The sequence below is a fragment of the Odontesthes bonariensis genome, chromosome 11, assembly GCF_027942865.1.
Source record: "Odontesthes bonariensis isolate fOdoBon6 chromosome 11, fOdoBon6.hap1, whole genome shotgun sequence".
NCBI classification, from domain to species: Eukaryota; Metazoa; Chordata; class Actinopteri; order Atheriniformes; family Atherinopsidae; genus Odontesthes; species Odontesthes bonariensis.
Window position 1 is genome coordinate 2110364 of NC_134516.1, and position 23089 is coordinate 2133452.

The 23089-nt window shown below is 49.8% G+C and overlaps 1 protein-coding gene across 4 annotated transcripts in view; it reads left to right on the forward strand.

Annotated features, from left to right (window-relative positions):
- The first annotated feature begins 258 nt into the window (after positions 1-258).
- lrrfip1b (leucine rich repeat (in FLII) interacting protein 1b) overlaps positions 259-23089 on the forward strand; it is a 28612-nt gene continuing 5781 nt past the window's right edge. Inside the window, exons 1-17 of one of the 4 annotated variants that reach the window (XM_075477243.1) lie at positions 259-1034; positions 3549-3635; positions 4801-4818; positions 5022-5069; positions 7093-7137; positions 7251-7301; positions 7381-7458; positions 7535-7570; positions 7640-7765; positions 7837-8007; positions 11688-11780; positions 14597-14689; positions 15021-15113; positions 15546-15684; positions 19670-19719; positions 19796-19907; positions 19990-20069. In XM_075477243.1, coding sequence (XP_075333358.1) covers positions 945-1034; positions 3549-3635; positions 4801-4818; positions 5022-5069; positions 7093-7137; positions 7251-7301; positions 7381-7458; positions 7535-7570; positions 7640-7765; positions 7837-8007; positions 11688-11780; positions 14597-14689; positions 15021-15113; positions 15546-15684; positions 19670-19719; positions 19796-19907; positions 19990-20069 — 1410 coding nt within the window. In that variant the 5' untranslated portion in view covers positions 259-944. Of the gene's footprint in view, positions 1035-3548; positions 3636-4800; positions 4819-5021; positions 5070-7092; positions 7138-7250; positions 7302-7380; positions 7459-7534; positions 7571-7639; positions 7766-7836; positions 8008-11687; positions 11781-14596; positions 14690-15020; positions 15114-15545; positions 15685-15913; positions 18354-19669; positions 19720-19795; positions 19908-19989; positions 20070-23089 lie in introns of those variants that run through there. The other 3 variants (XM_075477240.1, XM_075477244.1, XM_075477241.1) reach the window with 3 other exon arrangements.

Sequence of the window (23089 nt, forward strand, 5' to 3'; positions counted from 1 at the left end):
TTGGTTTGGCCCCTTTGGTTACCAAAGGACTGTGGCCCCTTTGGTTTGGCCCCTTCTGTTACCAAAGGACTGTGGCCCCTTTGGTTTGGCCCCTTCTGTTACCAAAGGAATGTGGCCCCTTTGGTTTGGCCCCTTCTGTTACCAAAGGACTGTGGCCCCTTTGGTTTGGCCCCTTTGGTTTGGCCGGTGCAGGAAATGGGCGGGTAAACAGACAAACCGCTCTTTTATTTTGTAGGAACACTTCCGGGAGCTGGATTAACTGCCCCCCCACCCGCCGCTCCGCCTCCACTGCGGTCTGCGGTGTCGGGATGCTTCTCAGGCCGGGAGAGGCTCACCTGCGGCGGCTCACCTGACGGCCTGACTCGCTTCTCTCTCCCGGAATAGACGGTTGTTGTGCAGTGACTGAAGATGGCGGATTAACGGCTCGACGGACCGTTTCGCTGACGCCGCTGGGACTGTTTTTCCTCACCGGAGGATGCGAACCGCGGCGGCAGGCGGCCGAAGACGCTGCGGGTGATTTCTGCCGGTTTTCGGCTCCGGTCGTCGGTTGGTGACGCGCGGCAGCACACTAACACCGGCTGGCTTCAGCGGTGACTCGGCCGCAGCCTCTCCTCTCCTGTGAGCGGTGGTTCAGCCGCAGAATCTCTGATTTTAGCCTGAAACACGTTAATTCGGAGTTGTATTGAGTGTATGAAGCAGGTCTGGGATCTGCGGACCGAAGCAGACCTTTGTGGACAGTTCGGCCCCCGCTAAACCTCTGAGCGATGAGGGCTTCGGGATCCAGAACCTGCACAAGGTGACTGAGCCCAACAGCGTTGGAAAAGAAACCTAGATTTTAAATTCTAATAGATTTATTCTGAAATTTGTTGGAGCTGAAGCTCCGGGGCCGCAGTCCCGGACAGCAGGGGGGCTCGGTGGATAATTCGGCTGAAACCTCCTCCACCATGGGCACACAGGGGCCCGGCAGGAGGAGGATCCCCAACCGGGAGAAGCTGACGGCGGAGGACGATGCCCTGAACCAGATAGCCCGAGAGGTAAGGGGGCCACAGGTGTGATGGGGGGCCCTAAGATTCAGCTATTAGATTTATGTTCATTTAGTACCACTGCAGTTACAGTGAACATAACGAGTTAATATGAAGTGAAGTTCATTTGATTTTATAACAGTTAAAAGGTGTTAAACAGAAAAAGATTCTGACAGAAGTGGAAGCAGAGCAGGTGAGGCTCAGGTGGGGGCAGAATGGCATGTGGGGGGGCAGAAAACAATACCTGAAAAAATCGTTGGAAAACCACTACTACAACTTCAAGCATAATAATAACAATTAAAATAATAATAATAATCGTAATAATTCAATTCGGTCATGAAAATATGGTCACACTAGCATAAATCCTGACCGTCAGTTTTGTTAACAAAGTGGAATTCTCCATCGAGGGTTTAAACTCAAGTAGATACTCCAGCTTTTTATTGCGTTCATTAAGTCTACATTTCAGATCATTACAACAAAAACATCCGAAAATGTGAATATCGCCTTTTTTTTTCAGCAGCAAGGGGTTAAGGTTACGGGGGGGGGACACGACACCATAACAAATAAATAAATAAAGCTATAAACTTTGCAGATTTAAAATCACCACCTGCATTTATTCTATCAATAGAAGACACAAACAGAGAGAATAAATCGTGGCCTTTTTTCTGGCCAGTTTTCTTTGGATGGACAGGGCATTTCTCAGGGGGGCAGGACTTGTTCCTGGGGGGCCAGTGCCCCCCCGTAGCCACGCCCCTGGGTGGGGTTGAAGTGTTCGGTGGGAACAGAGTCTGTGTCGCCCTACATACTGAGGCTGGAATGTGACGCCTCCTCCTCTTCTTCTGTGGTGACAACAACACAAACAGACCCTCTGCTGCATCAGTGTTCCGGTTCCACTGATCCTCCTCCACCCCTCTGGTTCTGGTTCTGGTTCTGGTTCTGGTTCTGCCAGCCGTGACCTCTGACCCACAGTGAGCTCACTCTAACTGGTTTGGTGGCATTCAGTCGGAGCTGGAACGTGAAAACCTGTCAGACTGGATTATTATTTTTTTTTAAATCGGGCCTTTTTTCAATGGAGTCTGGTGTGGGCCGCACAGAGGGGGCTGCTGCCTCCCTGCTGACGTCCCGGGAGTGTCTGTGTGTGTGACCTCCATCCTTTAATCCTCAGCAACAGCAAATGTTAATCTTCATCTCAGCAGTCACAACATGGCCAGCTTACGCTCATCATCATCATCATCATCATCATCATCGTTTACACAAAACAAGCAGCGTTGCTTTTAGAAAGATATGAAAGAAAAGTTTCAGGAAACTTATTTTTCTGAATATTTGAAATATCTTTTTAGGCTTTTTTTGGTATAAATGTTACTCCAGCTAACATGCTAACCTAAAAACATTTGTTTTTTTTCTGTTTACGCAAAAAAAACCACACAAAATATAACAGAAACAAGCTGTTATAAAATAACATTTATAAAAGATTCTTCTGTTTCTGTAAAAATGAGGAGAAACACTGACCGAAAACCAAAGAAGAAGAAATCCGAAGCACCGTTTTATGTTTTGTGAATGTGAAAAACTTTGCAGGTTTATTTTTGTGTTGTTTTTATTGGATTTAAAACATCTGTTAATAATAAGAAAATAGTTCATATCTGTGGAGACTTTAATATAGACTTCATCCATACGACGAACAGCACGAGTCCCCTGATCACCCAGGACACCGGGAGTCTCATAAGAGAAAAATAATTAGACATAAAACCTCCTTTAAACTAGGACTGGAGCAGTTTGAGCTCCATCCATTTTCTTATTTAAAAATGTCTCCATTTGGTGAAAGTTTAATCTCCACTTTTTAGCCTTTTTGTCTGATGATTTTTGGATAATACCTGTCTAAATTGTTGTGTAACATTTTAGATGTTTTTATTCATTTATCCGGCCATCTCCGGCTGATTTTTACCTGTTGAATGATTAGATAACGGGAAGGTGTCGGCCTGTGATCTCAGGTGTGACCGTATGTCGAAGGTAAGGTGAGCTCTGAGATCCAAGGACTCAGGTCAGCTGGTCCAGTCCAGAGTCCAGACTAAACATGGAGAAGCAGCATTTAGCTGTTATGCTGCAAACAAGTGGAACAAACTGCCAGTGGAGATTAAACTTTCACCCAATGGAGACATTTTTAAATCCAGGTTAAAGACATTTCTGTTCTCATGTGTCTATGCATGAAATCTGCACGATATCTTTGAACTTATCTGGACTGTTGCTGGTTTTTAAATTCATTTAAATGATTTTATTTGTTATTTGTTTCTCTTTATATTCTTTTATGTATTTGATGCTTCTTACACTCCCTGCTGCAATGCTTTTATTTTATGTAAAGCACTGTAAAGAAATGTGCTATATAAATAAATGTGATTTGATTTGATTTAACGCGTGTTTGTCTCCCCCTGCTGGCAGACGCAGGAACTGCAGAGGCAGTAATCGGTAAAATCGGTAAAATCGGTCTGATCTTCGGGGATATTGGCTGATGTTGCTGATGTTTGTGCGCAGGCGGAGGCGAGACTGGCGGCGAAGCGAGCGGCGCGAGCTGAGGCCCGAGAGATCCGAATGAAGGAGCTGGAGAAGCAGCAGAAGGAGGTCAGAGGGCGTCAGCTGTTTGATCAGCGGCTGCATGAATGTGTTGATTGAAGGTCTGATTGATTTAAAAAAAAGCACAGAGTGAGGATCAGCTGACCGGGTCATGTGAGCACAGGTCAAAGGTCACGCTGAGCAACTCTCAGTGAGACCGAGCTGGACGTGGCTGTGCTGCTGGGGTGAGTCGGACCTCTAAACTTTATTCACTCATCCGATCGATCGGCTTATTGATGATCGAAGGGGTCGATCAGCTGCTGGTAGGAGCCGAATAATCGATCATTCAGGAAGCAGAGCGGTTCTTAAAGCTGATTTTATGTCACTCAGCGTTGGGATGATGTGGATTCTCAGTTCGGTTAAAACTTCTTCGCTTTGTACGGCAGCCTTTAACAGCCGGTGATGTCAGCTGTGACCTTTTAATCTCTTTATTCTTTTGGTCTTTCTTTCCTTAAAAAGAAACTGGAAAATTATTCAGAACAAGTTTGGTTTGTATTTGAACCATAAGATACTTTTCATTTGAATTTAAAGGTGACGTATTGTGTAAAACTCCTTCTTCCTGTTCCTGGGAGCATATATCAGGGCGTCTGAGGTGTAAAACTCCTTCTTCCTGTTCCTGGGAGCATATATCAGGGCGTCTGAGGTGTAAAACTCCTTCTTCCTGTTCCTGGGAGCATATATCAGGGCGTCTGAGGTGTAAAACTCCTTCTTCCTGTTCCTGGGAGCATATATCAGGGCGTCTGAGGTGTAAAACTCCTTCTTCCTGTTCCTGGGAGCATATATCAGGGCGTCTGAGGTGTAAAACTCCTTCTTCCTGTTCCTGGGAGCGTATATCGGGGCGTCTGAGGTGTAAAACTCCTTCTTCCTGTTCCTGGGAGCGTATATCGGGGCGTCTGAGGTGTAAAACTCCTTCTTCCTGTTCCTGGGAGCATATATCGGGGCGTCTGAGGTGTAAAACTCCTTCTTCCTGTTCCTGGGAGCGTATATCGGGGCGTCTGAGGTGTAAAACTCCTTCTTCCTGTTCCTGGGAGCATATATCAGGGCGTCTGAGGTGTAAAACTCCTTCTTCCTGTTCCTGGGAGCATATATCAGGGCTTTGTAGTTTCCAGATGTTTCCAGATGTTTCTCTGCTTTCTCACCTTCTCTCCTCCTCTTCCTCCTCTTCCTCCTGCAGCTCTTCCACAGCCATAAGGTACGACTAACTCCTTCCTGCCACCTTAAAGTCTCTCCCGCTCGGGGACTGCTTGTTTTGCTCTCTGGCGGCGCCGGCCGGGTGGAGTTTACAGATGGATGAGCACCCAGAGAGCAAAACAAACAGACCTGAAGGAGAGTTTTCAGCTTTTTCTCCGTGGATCTGTTTTAACGCCTGCCTCTGTCCTTCCTCCTCCTCGGCAGAAGTATTATGGTCTGGATAATAAGTGGGGTCACATTGAGCAGTGGATGGTAGGATTTTACAGCAGCTGCTGGTCGACTCATGCAAACCCCCGGGCCGGGGTTTCTCTTTCCATGTAAATTCACTCTGAGACGGCTGGAATCAGGACTTTTAGTCAGAACATTTCAGACCTGCAACATGTTCTAAAAACAGAACCGATAATCAGGTGAAACTGGTTCAAAAGCCTGATGTGAACCTGGTCCAGAGGCGGCGTCCACTTCTCTGGGCTCGGAGGCGCCTGCTGAGGTCAGAGCCATCACAGTTCCAGATCTTTGTTGGACCCAGGTCCAACGTGGTCCTGGTCCTGGGTCCTGGACATGTTGCAGGTCTGGTTCCTTTGGTGCAGGTACTGGTCCTGTTGATGGTCCACGGCCCCCAGAACCGGGGACCGTCCATAGGTGCCGGTCCTGTTGATGGTCCACGGCCCCCAGAACCGGGGACCATCCATAGGTGCCGGTCCTGGTCCTGTTGATGGTCCCCTGGCCCCCAGAACCGGGGACCATCCATAGGTGCCGGTCCTGTTGATGGTCCACGGCCCCCAGAACCGGGGACCATCCATAGGTGCCGGTCCTGGTCCTGTTGATGGTCCCCTGGCCCCCAGAACCGGGGACCATCCATAGGTGCCGGTCCTGGTCCTGTTGATGGTCCACGGCCCCCAGAACCGGGGACCATCCATAGGTGCCGGTCCTGTTGATGGTCCACGGCCCCCAGAACCGGGGACCATCCATAGGTGCCGGTCCTGGTCCTGTTGATGGTCCACGGCCCCCAGAACCGGGGACCATCCATAGGTGCCGGTCCTGTTGATGGTCCACGGCCCCCAGAACCGGGGACCATCCATAGGTGCCGGTCCTGTTGATGGTCCCCGGGCCCCCAGAACCGGGGACCATCCATAGGTGCCGGTCCTGGTCCTGTTGATGGTCCCCGGGCCCCCAGAACCGGGGACCATCCATAGGTGTCGGTCCTGTTGATGGTCCCCGGGCCCCCAGAACCGGGGACAATCCATAGGTGCCGGTCCTGTTGATGGTCCACGGCCCCCAGAACCGGGGACCATCCATAGGTGCCGGTCCTGGTCCTGTTGATGGTCCCCGGGCCCCCAGAACCGGGGACCATCCATAGGTGTCGGTCCTGTTGATGGTCCCCGGGCCCCCAGAACCGGGGACCGTCCATAGGTGTCGGTCCTGATGGTCCCCGGGCCCCCAGAACCGGGGACCATCCATAGGTGTCGGTCCTGATGGTCCCCGGGCCCCCAGAGCCGGGGACCATCCATAGGTGCCGGTCCTGGTCCTGTTGATGGTCCCTGGGCCCCCAGAACCGGGTTTGCACGGGTCGGCCCAGCAGCTCCTGTTTGTTGTTGTTCTGCACGCGCTCAGACACGCTCATGCATGGATTACCAGCTGGTTTAATCCTGTCTGACACATCGGCTTCCTGCTCACGTGCACGCTCATGTCTCTGCTTCCTGCTCACGTGCACGCTGCTAGATGTGCTTTTATTTCCTGAAAGTTTTTGGCAGGCAACATTTCATTAAAGTTCGTCTAATTAATTAAAGAATATTTGTTTATTTTTTTTAATTAATTAATATTTTTCTTCTAACTTTTACTTTATATTATTTTTTATTTAATATAATAGTTTTTATTAATTTTATTAAGTAACTTATATCATTATATCATTTTATAGATTATTATTTTCATTTCTTGAGGCATTCATGTCTTTTCAGTTTTTTATTTAAACATTTTATGTATTTTTTCATTTTCTTTTATTCAAATTTTTTAATGATATTTCTAAGTTGATTAAATATTTTCTTCTTGGTGTATTTTTTACTTTGATCTGATTTGATGAATTTTCCCTTTTTTTCCCACTTTTTAAATAATATTTCTAAGTTTTTATTGTACGACCTCAGGAGCAGTTAATCCCTCAGCATGTCTAGCAGGTTGTGTTTGTTCCCTGCTCGCTGTCTGTCAGGCTCTGCATGTGCTTCATCATTCAGCTCTTCTTCTTCTTCTCTTTAACCCGTCTCTTCTTCTTCGTGGCCTTCAGGAGGACAGTGAACGGTATTCTCGTCTCTCACGGAGACACACTTCGGTCTGTATCTAATCTTCTTCTTCTTTCCTTCTTCAAACTGTTTCTATTTGGTTTCAGTTTAGCCGTCTGGACCTGATTCTGTTTACCTGCTTACGCCCTTTGTTTGTTTGTAGATGTCTGACGATGAGGAGCGCATGTCTGTGGGGAGTCGAGGCAGCCTGAAGGTAAGCAGTCTGGTGGGTTTGGGTTTTTGGAGTCTGGTTAGGGTTGGTAGAAAGCTGATTATCCCCCCCCCTCCCCCAGCCTTCAGACTACAGCAGCTTCCTGGGCTCCGGGTCCCGGGCCTCCTCCAGGGCCAGCTCAGCTCGTGCGAGCCCAGTGGTGAGTTCTGGCTCTGTGTGAAACCTGAATCACGGTTTGATGGTTTTTCTGAGCGTTTGTGTGTCTGTGCGTTCAGGTGGAGGAGAGGACGGACAGAGAGTTCCTGGATAAGGTGGGTCTGCTCTCTTCTCTCACCTGTAGAGAGAAACAAAGCTCCTAACCCAACTCGTGGCTCTCTCAGGGCTCCAGGACGGCGTCCACGCTGTCGGCCGCCACGCTGGCGTCGCTGGGCGGAGCCTCGTCCCGCAGAGGGAGCTGCGACACGTCGTTCTCTGTGGAAACCGAGGCGTCCATCAGAGAAATCAAGGTACGGGGATTCCTTATTCCGGTTTCTGGAGAAAACAAGTGTCTGAAGGCCTGATGACGCTCTGCTGGCAGGACTCTCTGGTGGAGGCGGAGGAGAAGTACCGCAGGGCGATGGTTTCCAACGCTCAGCTGCACAACGACAAGACGATGCTGATGTACCAGGTGGAGACGCAGAGGGAGGAGCTGAGCGACATGGAGGAGCTGCTGTGGGAGGCCCGGAGGCGCTGCGACGACACCAACAAGGTCATTATGTCCCTGGAACCCCAGGTTCTGGATCTGAGCCCAAAGGCTGCCGGAAACAAAGACTCCTGGGTTCAGGAAGAAGCCTGATTACAGGCTGCTGATCTGTTCTCCTGCACTTACAGCGCTCTGCCTGTACGGGGCCCTCTGCCTGTACGGGGCCCTCTGCCTGTACGGGGCGCTCTGCCTGTACGGGGCGCTCTGCCTGTACGGGGCGCTCTGCCTGTACGGGGCGCTCTGCCTGTACGGGGCGCTCTGCCTGTACGGGGCCCTCTGCCTGTACGGGGCCCTCTGCCTGTACGGGGCCCTCTGCCTGTACGGGGCCCTCTGAGGTCACATGGTCCCTCTGAGGAGGTCACAGGGCTGTGTTCGAAACCGCCTACTACATACTACATACTGCATACTACATACTACATAATGCATACTGCATACTGCATACTACATACTGCATACTACATACTGCATACTACATACTACATAATGCATACTGCATACTGCATACTACATACTGCATACTACATACTGCATACTACATACTACATACTGCATACTGCATACTACATACTGCATACTACATACTACATACTGCATACTACATACTACATAATGCATACTGCATACTGCATACTACATACTGCATACTACATACTGCATACTACATACTGCATACTACATACTACATACTGCATACTGCATACTACATACTGCATACTGCATACTACATACTACATACTGCATACTACATACTGCATGCTACATACTGCATACTACATACTACATACTGCATACTGCATACTACATACTACATACTGCATACTACATACTGCATACTACATACTACATACTGCATACTGCATACTACATACTGCATACTGCATACTGCATACTACATACTACATACTGCATACTGCATACTACATACTGCATACTGCATACTACATACTACATACTGCATACTACATACTGCATACTGCATACTACATACTGCATACTGCATACTGCATACTACATACTGCATACTACATCCTACATACTGCATACTACATACTACATACTGCATACTGCATACTACATACTGCATACTACATACTGCATACTACATACTACATACTGCATACTACATACTGCATACTGCATACTGCATACTACATACTGCATCCTACATACTACATACTACATACTGCATACTGCATACTACATACTGCATACTACATACTGCATGCTACATACTGCATACTACATACTACATACTGCATACTACATACTACATACTGCATACTACATACTGCATACTGCATCCTACATACTGCATACTACATACTACATACTGCATACTACATACTACATACTGCATACTACATACTGCATACTGCATCCTACATACTGCATACTACATACTGCATACTGCATACTACATACTGCATACTACATACTGCATACTACATACTGCATACTGCATACTACATACTGCATACTGCATACTACACACTGCATACTACATACTACATACTACATACTGCATACTACATACTGCATACTGCATACTACATACTGCATACTGCATACTACATACTGCATACTGCATACTACACACTGCATACTACATACTGCATACTGCATACTACATACTGCATACTACATACTACATACTACATACTGCATACTACATACTGCATACTGCATACTACATACTGCATACTGCATACTACACACTGCATACTACATACTGCATACTACATACTACATCCTGCATACTACATACTGCATGCTACATACTGCATACTACATACTACATACTGCATACTACATACTACATACTGCATACTACATACTGCATACTGCATCCTACATACTGCATACTACATACTACATACTGCATACTACATACTACATACTGCATACTACATACTGCATACTGCATCCTACATACTGCATACTACATACTGCATACTACATACTACATACTGCATACTACATACTGCATACTGCATACTACATACTGCATACTACATACTACATACTGCATACTGCATACTACACACTGCATACTACATACTGCATACTACATACTGCATACTACACACTGCATACTACATACTACATACTGCATACTGCATACTACATACTGCATACTGCATACTACATACTGCATACTGCATACTGCATACTACATACTGCATACTACATACTACATACTACATACTGCATACTACATACTGCATACTGCATACTACATACTGCATACTGCATACTACACACTGCATACTACATACTGCATACTACATACTGCATACTACACACTGCATACTGCATACTACATACTGCATACTGCATACTACATACTACATAGTGCATACTACATACTACATAATGCATACTACATACTACATAATGCATACTACATAATGCATACTACATAATGCATACTACATACTGCATACTGCATACTACATACTACATAATGCATACTACATACTACATAATGCATAATGCATACTGCATACTACATACTGCATACTACATAATGCATACTACATACTGCATACTGCATACTACATACTGCATCCTACATACTACATAATGCATACTACATAATGCATACTACATACTGCATCCTACAGACTGCATACTGCATACTACATACTACATACTACATAATGCATACTGCATACTGCATACTACATACTGCATAATGCATACTGCATACTGCATACTACATACTACATACTACATAATGCATACTACATACTGCATACTGCATACTACATACTGCATCCTACATACTACATAATGCATACTACATACTGCATCCTACAGACTGCATACTGCATACTACAGACTACATAATGCATACTGCATACTGCATACTACATACTGCATACTGCATACTACATAATGCATACTACATACTGCATAATGCATACTGCACACTGCATACTACATACTGCATACTACATACTGCATACTGCATACTGCATACTACATACTACATACTACATACTGCATACTACATACTACATAATGCATACTGCATACTACATACTACATACTACATACTACATACTCATCGATCAGACAGTATGCAGAGCTTTTACCCACAATGCATTTCGCTCCTGCCCGAGCCGAAAACAGTCGGCCTGAAGCTGATTTCCCTTAAGCTCTAAACTCTGTAAACTTTAGCAACATTTGAAACATTTTCAGGTGAGAAAGTAGTCGTTTAGATCCCCAACGTGTTGAAAACCTGACAAAATACCGGCTGTTTACAATTTTGTTCCCACGAATTCGGCGCTACTAAAGCTAGCCGCAGTGAGCTAACGCACTTCCGGTTATTTTCACAAAATAAAATACCCGTTGCCTTTTATCATAGGGAAAGCCATTACCATACAATTGGTGCTTTTGTTTTGAAAACAGGAAGTGAACCTACCCTCGTTGTAGCTAGCTTGAAACTGCCGTTTTGACAGGAAATGACGATCGGCGACGTCACGTTACGTTGCATCTTGGGTAGTTTGAGTATGAGTAGTAACCTCATGATGCATACCCAACATTTCGGAGAATCTAGTATGCATCCGGGAACTTAAAAAAGTTAAAGTTAGTTGGAGTAGTGGGAGAAGTATGCGGTTTCGAACACAGCCATGGTCCCTCTGAGGTCACCTGGTCATCAATGACTCTGTTTGTGTGTTCAGGAGTTTGAGCGCGAGCGTCAGGCTCACAGCGTCCTGCAGTTTCACTTCAAAGAGGTGAAAGAGACTCTGAGACACTCCGAGGAGCTGCTGACGGTAGGTTACCGACACGCTCAGTACACGCTCAGTATATGCTCAGTACACGCTCAGTACACGCTCTGGATAGTGTAGAGGTAAGATTGCCACCTTTCGTGTGGGTGACCTGGGTGCAAATTCCCTGCATGAAAGGAGGGGTCCTTAGGCAAGACCCCCTTAACCTACCTGTAAGTCGGATAAAAGCGTCTGCCAAATACATAAACATAAACGCTCTGCACACGTTCGGTATACGTTCAGTACAAGCTCGGTACACGAATATTTCAAACATGATATGATGTCAGAGTCATTTATTTGCAGGCTTGATGTCATTCGAAGACTTGGTCGTCTAGTTGAGCTGATGTTTATTCATTTTTTCTGTTGGTCTTCTGGTCAAAATTGAGACAAAACATGGAATAAAATGTTGAATAGGTTTAAATTTGAATGAGATGTGGTTTTAAAGGAGCTAATACTAACACTAACTGCTTCCTCTTGCTGCTCTTCTTCCTCCTTTCCTTTTCCTTTTGGTCTCTACCGACTCCTGCTGGTCTCTACCGACTCCTGCCGGTCTTTACTGACTCCTGACGGTCTTTACTGACTCCTGCTGGTCTCTACCGGCTCCTGCCGGTCTTTACCAACTCCTGACGGTCTTTACCGACTCCTGCCGGTCTTTACTGACTCCTGCCTGTCTCTACCGATTCCTGTCGGTCTCTACTGACTCCTGCCGGTCTTTACTGACTCCTGCCGGTCTCTACTGACTCCTGCCGGTCTTTACCGACTCCTGCCGGTCTCTACTCACTCCTGCCGGTCTCCACTGACTCCTGCCGGTCTCTACTCACTCCTGCCGGTCTGTACCGACTCCTGCCGGTCTCTACTGACTCCTGCCGGTCTCTACTGATTCCTGCCGGTCTTTACCGACTCCTGCCGGTCTGTACTGACTCCTGCTGGTTTCTACCGACTCCTGCCGGTCTGTACTGACTCCTGCCGGTCTTTACTGACTCCTGCTGGGTTCTACCGACTCCTGCCGGTCTTTACTGACTCCTGGTGGTCTCTACTGACTCCTGGTGGTCTCTACTGACTCCTGCCGGTCTCTACTGACTCCTGCCGGTCTCCACTGACTCCTGCCCGTCTCTACCGACTCCTGCCGGTCTCTACCGACTCCTGCCGGTCTCTACCGACTCCTGCCGGTCTCTACTGACTCCTGCCGGTCTCTAATGACTCCTGCCGGTCTCTAATGACTCCTGCCGGTCTCTAATGACTCCTGCCGGTCTGTACCGACTCCTGCCGGTCTCTACTGACTCCTGCCGGTCTTTACTGACTCCTGCCGGTCTCTACCGACTCCTGCCGGTCGGTCTCTACTGACTCCTGCCGGTCTGTACCGACTCCTGCCGGTCTCTACCGACTCCTGCTGGTCTCTACCGACTCCTGCCGGTCTTTACCAACTCCTGCCGGTCTTTACCGACTCCTGCCGGTCTCTACTGACTCCTGCCGGTCTCTACTGATTCCTGCCGGTCTTTACCGACTCCTGCCGGTCTGTACTGACTCCTGCTGGTTTCTACCGACTCCTGCCGGTCTGTACTGACTCCTGCCGGTCTTTACTGACTCCTGCTGGGTTCTACCGACTCCTGCCGGTCTTTACTGACTCCTGGTGGTCTCTACTGACTCCTGCCGGTCTCTACTGACTCCTGCCGGTCTCCACTGACTCCTGCCCGTCTCTACCGACTCCTGCCGGTCTCTACCGACTCCTGCCGGTCTCTACCGACTCCTGCCGGTCTCTACTGACTCCTGCCGGTCTCTAATGACTCCTGCCGGTCTGTACCGACTCCTGCCGGTCTCTACTGACTCCTGCCGGTCTTTACTGACTCCTGCCGGTCTCTACCGACTCCTGCCGGTCGGTCTCTACTGACTCCTGCCGGTCTGTACCGACTCCTGACGGTCTCTACCGACTCCTGCTGGTCTCTACCGACTCCTGCCGGTCTTTACCAACTCCTGCCGGTCTTTACCGACTCCTGCTGGTCTCTACTGACTCCTGCCGGTCTTTACTGACTCCTGCCCGTCTCTACCGACTCCTGCCCGTCTCTACCGACTCCTGCCGGTCTCTACCGACTCCTGCCGGTCTCTACTGACTCCTGCCGGTCTCTAATGACTCCTGCCGGTCTCTACTGACTCCTGCCGGTCTCTGATGACTCCTGCCGGTCTCTACTGACTCCTGCCGGTCTCTACTGACTCCTGCCGGTCTCTAATGACTCCTGCCGGTCTCTACTGACTCCTGCCGGTCTCTACTGACTCCTGCCGGTCTTTACTGACTCCTGCCGGTCTCTACCGACTCCTGCCGGTCTTTACTGACTCCTGCCGGTCTCTACCGACTCCTGCTGGTCTCTACTGATTCCTGCCGGTCTCTACTGATTCCTGCCGGTCTTTACCGACTCCTGCCGGTCTGTACTGACTCCTGCTGGTTTCTACCGACTCCTGCCGGTCTGTACTGACTCCTGCCGGTCTTTACTGACTCCTGCTGGGTTCTACCGACTCCTGCCGGTCTTTACCGACTCCTGCCGGTCTTTACTGACTCCTGCTGGTCTCTACTGACTCCTGCCGGTCTCTACTCACTCCTGCCGGTCTTTACCGACTCCTGCCGGTCTCTACTGACTCCTGCCGGTCTCTACTGACTCCTGCCGGTCTCTACCGACTCCTGCCGGTCTTTTCTGACTCCTGCCGGTCTCTACCGACTCCTGCTGGCCTCTACTGACTCCTGCCGGTCTCTACCGACTCCTGCCGGTCTCTACCGACTCCTGCCCGTCTTTACCGACTCCTGCTGGTCTCTACTGGTCCCTCCTGGTCAGGAAGTGTCTGATCTGCGTCTGAAGAGCAGCACTTACTGTCAGGAGATCGCAGACCTGCAGGAGGCTTTGCAGTGGAAAGAGAAGAAGATTGGGGTATGGTGCTGCAGACTTAGTGGATTTCTAATGTTTCCAGAGGCAGAACTGGAACCAGAACCAGCTCACTGAGCAGGACTTGGCTCTGCTCTGCTCTTTTGGTGCAGATAAACTGAAGCGATGAGCTGAAACAGCTTCATGAATCATGTTTCTGAAGTTGATTTAACACAGAAACGTGTTTTTAGTTTTCTGATTGGAGCATCAGAACTAACTCAGAACCACAGAGTTCTGGTCTGCCTCTGAGAAACGTTGAAGCTTTTCTAACCCGTTTCCTGCTCTGCCTATCTTTCTTTCACTAACTCCTTCCTTCCTCCTCGGCCGTCTCGGTCAGGCGTTAGAGCGGCAGAGAGAAATCTCCGACATCGTTCGGATCGAGCGCGACCGGCTCAGAGACGATGTGGTCCGGCTGAGAGATGCACTGAAGGTACTCAGAGGCCGGATCCTGGTATCCCTTCATGTTACCAGGGTTAGGGTTAGGGTTAGTAACCCTAGGGTTAGGGTCACCCAACTTTGAATCATAGAGGAAACCTTCATCAGCTTCATCTGCAACAAAACCCTGTTTTATGAAATAAATTATAAGGGTTAGGGTTCATCGTAACTCACTCCACAAACGAGCTGTGATTTGACTTCATAAAGTTCCAAACTATATAAAATAGTTACTCAGTTTTAGGTCCAGATGACCTTTCTGTTAGTTGTTGATTCTTTTTCCAGAGCTGCACTGTTGGGTTACCGAAGGTTAACTGGTTGTTTCGGGGTTAGGGTTAGTAACCTTAGGGTTAGTAACCCTTGGGTTAGGGTTTCTGTGGATGTTTTGGTGTTATTGATCTGTAATTGATTGATGACTGTCTGCCAACAGAAACACGGAGTGGTCGTGTCCCCCGATCTCACCACCAACGGGGACACGAAGGTGGGCGTGGCCGAGGATGACGTCGGCGAGGGATCCGCCTCCTCGTTGGCTCAGGAGTCGCATCACGGCGGCAGGGAGAGCATGCTGGGTAGGTGCAGGTTCCACTAACCGATCATTTAACTTACTAAAACCTGATCTGAGCTGTGTGATCAGCACCTTTCAATCCAACAGAAGATCAGAACCAGAATCCTCCTGTAATTCTTCTGTGATCAGAACCTCCGTCTGTCATCAGCTGGGTTAATTCCCGCCCTCTCTGCACCTATCTTAACATCCTGAGTGTCAGCGCTGTACTCCAATCTTTCCTCGTGAACTTTCAGGGAAAACTCGGCCAGCAGAAGGCAGGAAGCGCCCTCAGAATGACGTCAGATACTCCGCGAGCAACCGCACCAGACAGAGCAGGAAGAGACCGAACGCAACTGAGAAGAGTAGAACCGAGCCACCGAGAAACAGGACCGATGAAAAGGATCCGATCCACGGGGGGGATGAAAACCTGCAGAGAAAACAAAGCGTGAAGAAACCAACGACGAAGAAGTGGGACAAGACGGTCACACCTGTTCGCAAAGCTTCCACCGAGAAAGTCCTGAAATCGAGACTGATTCCTCCTCGACCTGCCAATGAGATCATCCTGGATAACAAAGCCATCGTGCTGAGTCTGATGGCTGCTGGGAAACTAAACTGTCTGCCTGAGGCGAAGCAGGAACCAGGTGGTTCTGGGGTTCTGGAGAAGGAAGCTCCATCCCCTGGAAGAAGCTCGGGGGAAGGGGCTCCTGGTCTGCCAGCTGAGCGTAAAACCTCCGGCTTTAGGACTGCAGGGAGCAGCTGGAAGGAAAAGGACTCTGCGGATGAACGTGGGCCGAACACCGAGTCTGAAGGAGGTGAAGGCGTCATCATAAAGAAGGCGGAGCCTAAAGGAGATGGTTCCACAGCTGAAGAGGACCAGAGGATTCACGAGCCAGGCCGAGGAGATGGTCAAGATGTTCCCAGAGGTTCCCTGGAAGGTCCAACGACTAGAGCAGCAACGCCCTTTGGTCCAGAGGAAATGTGGACTTGTTTGGAGGGGGTGGTTAAAGGCCAGCTACAAGTCAATAATCAGGGTTTAGTGGCTGAGATGTCCAGAATCTTCTCTGAAATCCTGATCTCTCTTCACCAGTGGACCTCGGATCTGGAGAATACGCTGCAGAACGCGTCCATTCATCAGGATGGAGGTGGAAAAGAATCCACGACACCTGAGATGGATCCCAGACTCCAGACTGACGTAGAAGAATCAACCGGGTCCACAAGTAAAGTTTGTTCAGCTGTTCAGAACCCTCCACCAAAAGAAAGGGACCCTGAGGTGGACTCTGAAGAACCAGGAGCCGACCCGGCTGGCGCAGTGGAGGGAAGCAGCTCTGAGGAGTTTGCTTTCATTGAATCGTACTTCGCTGAACCTCTCCGGACCCCAACCACGGAGCCCAGCCCCCCGTCAAGGATGGCTCAGAGCTGCCTGGTAGATCCTGGCAAAGAGCCAAAGGAGCTGAAAAGAAGTCAAACGGTGTCGTCAGGTTCTCACGTTGGACAAAGTTCAAAGGTCAGAAGGCTGATAGAGGAGACGGCAGAGGAACTCAAAGCCATGGTTGTTCCAGAGCTGGTGCTGCTGAGGCTGCAGGAAGGAAGGCCGCTGGCAGAGCCGTCCAGGTCCAACGCCGGATCTCTGGAGGAACCGTCGGCCGCAGACATGGACAGCTGCGAGGAGGCCGGCGAAGAAGAGGTCCTCCAGCAGGCTGGAGACGTCTGAGCCGAAACCAAAGGATAGGAAAGACCCGGGACAGCTGGGAGGAGGCCGGAGAAGAAGAGGTTCTCTAGCAGGCTGGAGACGTCTGAGCCGAAACCAAAGGATAGGAAAGACCAGGGACAGCTGGGAGGAGGCCGGAGAAGAAGAGGTCCTCCAGCAGGCTGGAGACCTCTGAGCCGAAACCAAAGGATAGGAAAGACCAGGGACAGCTGGGCTCTTCCTCTGCTGTTTCAGGTGCAGAATGCTGCCTCCTGCTGGTGATCTCCATGAACTGAGCCTTAATGATGAGTCACTTGAGCTAATGTTGTGTTGCATGTAAGTCAAATAAATCTGGATCAATAAAAAGAACTGAACCAATGTAACTTCTCACATCACATTTTATCAGTAGATAAGTCTCTCAACAGTGTCCCATCCAAGGTAAGAAACATGTAGTTATTTTTATGTTTTTATACAATAATTCCCTTTGATTTATGTTTACTGATGGGCTGTTTCAGTTGAATAATCTGAGATTAAGTGATGAAATAAATGAATCCTGATCAAATCTGAGTGGAATGATTGCACCACCCTGGGGTTCCTCAGGGTTCTGCTGTCAGTCTGTTTGGTTTCATACAATTTCCACCCAAAATTTACTTATATAAAATATTGGTTGATCATTTGTTTATTGGAATGGGTTCCATGATTAGAATTGGCTGAAATAACTGGGTTGATTTTCATGTAATTAAGGTGATAAAATAATGAAATACTGGATCAAATCTGAATATAACGATTGTACCTGAAGGCCCTGAACTTTATATCAGACTCCAACAAGCCTAACGGAGTGATGGAGTTCCTCAATTCAATTCAATTCAATTCATTTTTATTTATATAGCGCCAAATACAACAAATTTCATCTCAAGGCACTTAGATAGTAAGTCCAATTCAAGCCAATTGGAATTCAATTAATTAATAATAATCATAATTCATAAAATAATCCAATTCGTTCATATAGAGCCAATTCAAAAACAATTTCCTAGCTAAGAAAACCAACAGATTGCACTGAAAACTTTTTGTTTTTCGGTCCAATCTCCCGGCCTGAGCGTGCCTGAGGCGACTGTGGAGAGAAACGACTCCCTTTGAACAGGAAGAAACCTCTGGCAGAACCAGACTCAGGAAGGGTGGCCATCCGCCTCCACCAGCTGGGGTTTGAGAAGACAGAAAGAAGGGGGGGGGGGGCGGCGGCGGTGGCACTGTAACACCATTCAAAGGATATCTGTTGGAACAGGGAAACACGAGTTAATGACCACAATAATATCACATATACATAAAGAGAGTGAAGTGAGGAAAGGTGTGTCAGATGAGGCCCCCCAGCAGGCTGGGCCTATAGCAGCTTAACTATGGGATGTTTCAGGATCACCTGAGCCATCCCTAACTATAAGCTTTATCAGAAAGGAAAGTTTTAAGCCTGGTCTTAAAAGTGGAAAGGGTGTCTGCTTCCCGGACATTTACTGGCAGCTTATTCCACAATAGAGGGGCCTGATAACTGAAGGCTCTGCCTCCCATTCTACTTTTAGAAACTCTGGGAACCTCAAGTAAACCTGCAGTTTGGGAACGAATGTAAGGAGAAGAATCTTAAATTCTATTCTGAATTTAACAGGGAGCCAATGAAGAGAAGCTAAAACTGGAGAAATATGATCTCTGCTGTTAGTTCTCGTCAAAACTCTGGCTGCAGCATTTTGGATCAGCTGAAGGCTTTTCAGAGAATATGTGGGACAGCCCAATAATAAAGAATTACAGTAGTCCAATCCTGAAGTAACAAATGCATGGAGCAGTTTTTCTGCATCACTCTGAGACAAGATGTTCCTGATTTTAACAATATTACGAAGATGAAAGAAGGCAGTCCTAGAAACCTGTTTTATATGCGAGTCAAATGATAAGTTCTGGTCAAAAATAACTCCAAGGTTCCTCACTGTAGAACTAGAAGCCAAGGAAATACCATCTAGAGTAACTATATAGCTAGACAATTTCTCCCTGAAGCGCTCAGGTCCAAAGATAACGACTTCAGTTTTGTCTGAATTTAGCAGCAGACAGTTCTGAGTCATCCAGGTCTTTATGTCTTTAAGACATGCTTGTAGTCTGACCAACCTATTGGGTTCTGTTGTCGCCCATTTTGTTTTTGGGTCCAGCCTCCCAGTGAAGGGGAGTGTGTCCTCATCAGGTTGGTAAAGTTGGTAACAGATCCTCTGGACTCTGTTTTCTGGACTTTTTAACCCTGTAGTTAAAGGAGCAGAAGCCTGATTCAGGTTTCCTCTCTGGTGTGTTTCAGAGCTGCGCCTGAAGAAGCTGTTTGAGGAGAGGGAGGGCTTACGGGACCAGGTGAGATGAGAGGTCTGCAGCTCACAGCAGGTAAACCTGAGACCTGTGCATGATACTCTGCATGATGTGTGAACAGGTGAGGCTGCTCAAGTCTCAGCTGGACCAGAGCGACGGGACGGACGGAGTCCAGAACCCGGAGGAAGGCGGTCTGGAGAACGGGACGGCCCCCCATCTGCTGGACCTGCAGCGTGAGTTCCTGAACCAGTAACACATTCAGTTTGGTTCTTCCTCAGGAGAACCAGTAACACATTCAGTTTGGTTCTTCCTCAGGAGACGCCAACAGGCAGATCAGTGAGCTCAAGTTCAAGCTGGTGAAGTCTGAGCAGGAAGTCACGGCTCTGGAGCAGAATGTAAGTGCCTTCCCTTCCCTTCCCTTGCCTTCCCTTTCCTTCCCTTGCCTTCCCTTGCCTTCCCTGACCTTCCCTTGCCTTCCCTGGCCTTCCCTTGCCTTCCCTGGCCTTCCCTGGCCTTCCCTGGCCTTCCCTGGCCTTCCCTTTCCTTCCCTTGCCTTCCCTTGCCTTCCCTGGCCTTCCATTGCCTTCCCTGACCTTCCCTTGCCTTCCCTTCCCTTCCCTTGCCTTCCCTTTCCTTCCCTTGCCTTCCCTTGCCTTCCCTGGCCTTCCCTTGCCTTCCCTTGCCTTCCCTTTCCTTCCCTTTCCTTCCCTGGCCTTCCCTTGCCTTCCCTTGCCTTCCCTTTCCTTCCCTTTCCTTCCCTTGCCTTCCCTTTCCTTCCCTTGCCTTCCCTTTCCTTCCCTTTCCTTCCATTGCCTTCCCTGGCCTTCCCTGACCTTCCCTGGCCTTCCCTGGCCTTCCCTGGCCTTCCCTGACCTTCCCTTCCCTTCCCTTCCCTTCCCTTCCCTTCCCTTCCCTTCCCTTGCCTTCCCTTTCCTTCCCTGGCCTTCCCTGGCCTTCCCTGGCCTTCCCTTGCCTTCCATGGCCTTCCCTGGCCTCCCCTTGCCTTCCCTGACCTTCCCTTCCCTTCCCTTCCCTTCCCTTCCCTTCCCTTCCCTTCCCTTCCCTTCCCTTCCCTTCCCTGGCCTTCCCTTTCCTTCCCTTGCCTTCCCTTGCCTTCCCTGGCCTTCCCTGGCCTTCCCTTGCCTTCCCTGGCCTTCCCTTGCCTTCCCTTGCCTTCCCTTTCCTTCCCTTTCCTTCCCTGGCCTTCCCTTGCCTTCCCTGGCCTTCCCTTGCCTTCCATGGCCTTCCCTGGCCTCCCCTTGCCTTGCCTTCCCTTCCCTTCCCTTCCCTTCACTTCCCTTCCCTTCCCTTTCCTTCCTTTTCCTTCCCTTTCCTTCCCTTTCCTTCCCTGGCCTCCCCTTGCCTTCCCTTCCCTTCCCTTCCCTTCCCTTCCCTTCCCTTCCCTTGCCTTCCCTTGCCTTCCCTTTCCTTCCCTTTCCTTCCCTGGCCTTCCCTTGGCTTCCCTTTCCTTCCCTTTCCTTCCCTGGCCTTCCCTTGCCTTCCCTTGCCTTCCCTTTCCTTCCCTTTCCTTCCCTTGCCTTCCCTTTCCTTCCCTTGCCTTCCCTTGCCTTCCCTTTCCTTCCCTTCCCTTCCCTTCCCTTCCCTTCCCTTGCCTTCCCTGACCTTCCCTTGCCTTCCCTGGCCTTCCCTGACCTTCCCTGACCTTCCCTTGCCTTCCCTGGCCTTCCCTTGCCTTCCCTTGCCTTCCCTTTCCTTCCCTTTCCTTCCCTTGCCTTCCCTTTCCTTCCCTTGCCTTCCCTTTCCTTCCCTTTCCTTCTATTGCCTTCCCTGGCCTTCCCTGACCTTCCCTGGCCTTCCCTGGCCTTCCCTGACCTTCCCTGGCCTTCCCTGGCCTTCCCTTCCCTTGCCTTCCCTGGCCTTCCCTTCCCTTGCCTTCCCTGGCCTTCCCTTGCCTTCCCTGACCTTCCCTGGCCTTCCCTTTCCTTCCATTGCCTTCCCTGGCCTTCCCTGACCTTCCCTTTCCTTCCCTTGCCTTCCCTGGCCTTCCCTGGCCTTCCCTGACCTTCCCTGGCCTTCCCTGGCCTTCCATGGCCTTCCCTTGCCTTCCCTTCCCTTCCCTTTCCTTCCCTGGCCTTCCCTGACCTTCCCTGGCCTTCCCTTGCCTTCCCTTGCCTTCCCTTTCCTTCCCTGGCCTTCCATTGCCTTCCCTTTCCTTCCCTTTCCTTCCCTGGCCTTCCCTTGCCTTCCCTTTCCTTCCCTTTCCTTCCCCTTCCTTCCCTGACCTTCCCTGACCTTCCCTGGCCTTCCCTTTCCTTCCCTGGCCTTCCCTGGCCTTCCCTGGCCTTCCCTGGCCTTCCCTGGCCTTCCCTGACCTTCCCTGACCTTCCCTGGCCTTCCCTGACCTTCCCTGGCCTTCCCTGGCCTTCCCTTCCCTTGCCTTCCCTGGCCTTCCCTGACCTTCCCTGGCCTTCCCTGGCCTTCCCTGACCTTCCCTGGCCTTCCCTGGCCTTCCCTGACCTTCCCTGGCCTTCCCTGGCCTTCCCTTGCCTTCCCTGACCTTCCCTGGCCTTCCCTTTCCTTCCATTGCCTTCCCTGGCCTTCCCTGGCCTTCCCTGACCTTCCCTGGCCTTCCCTGACCTTCCCTGGCCTTCCCTGACCTTCCCTGGCCTTCCCTTTCCTTCCATTGCCTTCCCTGGCCTTCCCTGGCCTTCCCTTCCCTTTCCTTCCCTGGCCTTCCCTGGCCTTCCCTGGCCTTCCCTGGCCTTCCCTGGCCTTCCCTTGGCTTCCCTTTCCTTCCATTGCCTTCCCTGGCCTTCCCTGGCCTTCCCTTGCCTTCCCTGGCCTTCCCTTGCCTTCCCTTTCCTTCCCTTTCCTTCCCTTGCCTTCCCTTTCCTTCCCTTGCCTTCTCTTGCCTTCCCTTTCCTTCCCTTTCATTCCATTGCCTTCCCTGGCCTTCCCTGACCTTCCCTGGCCTTCCCTGACCTTCCCTGGCCTTCCCTGGCCTTCCCTGACCTTCCCTTCCCTTCCCTTCCCTTCCCTTGCCTTCCCTGACCTTCCCTGGCCTTCCCTGGCCTTCCGTGACCTTCCCTTGCCTTCCCTGGCCTTCCCTTGCCTTCCCTTGCCTTCCCTTGCCTTCCCTTTCCTTCCCTTGCCTTCCCTTTCCTTCCCTTGCCTTCCCTTTCCTTCCCTTTCCTTCTATTGCCTTCCCTGGCCTTCCCTGACCTTCCCTGGCCTTCCCTGGCCTTCCCTTCCCTTGCCTTCCCTGGCCTTCCCTTGCCTTCCCTGACCTTCCCTGGCCTTCCCTTTCCTTCCATTGCCTTCCCTGGCCTTCCCTGACCTTCCCTTTCCTTCCCTGGCCTTCCCTGGCCTTCCCTGTCCTTCCCTTGCCTTCTCTGGCCTTCCCTGTCCTTCCCTTGCCTTCCCTGGCCTTCCCTGGCCTTCCCTGACCTTCCCT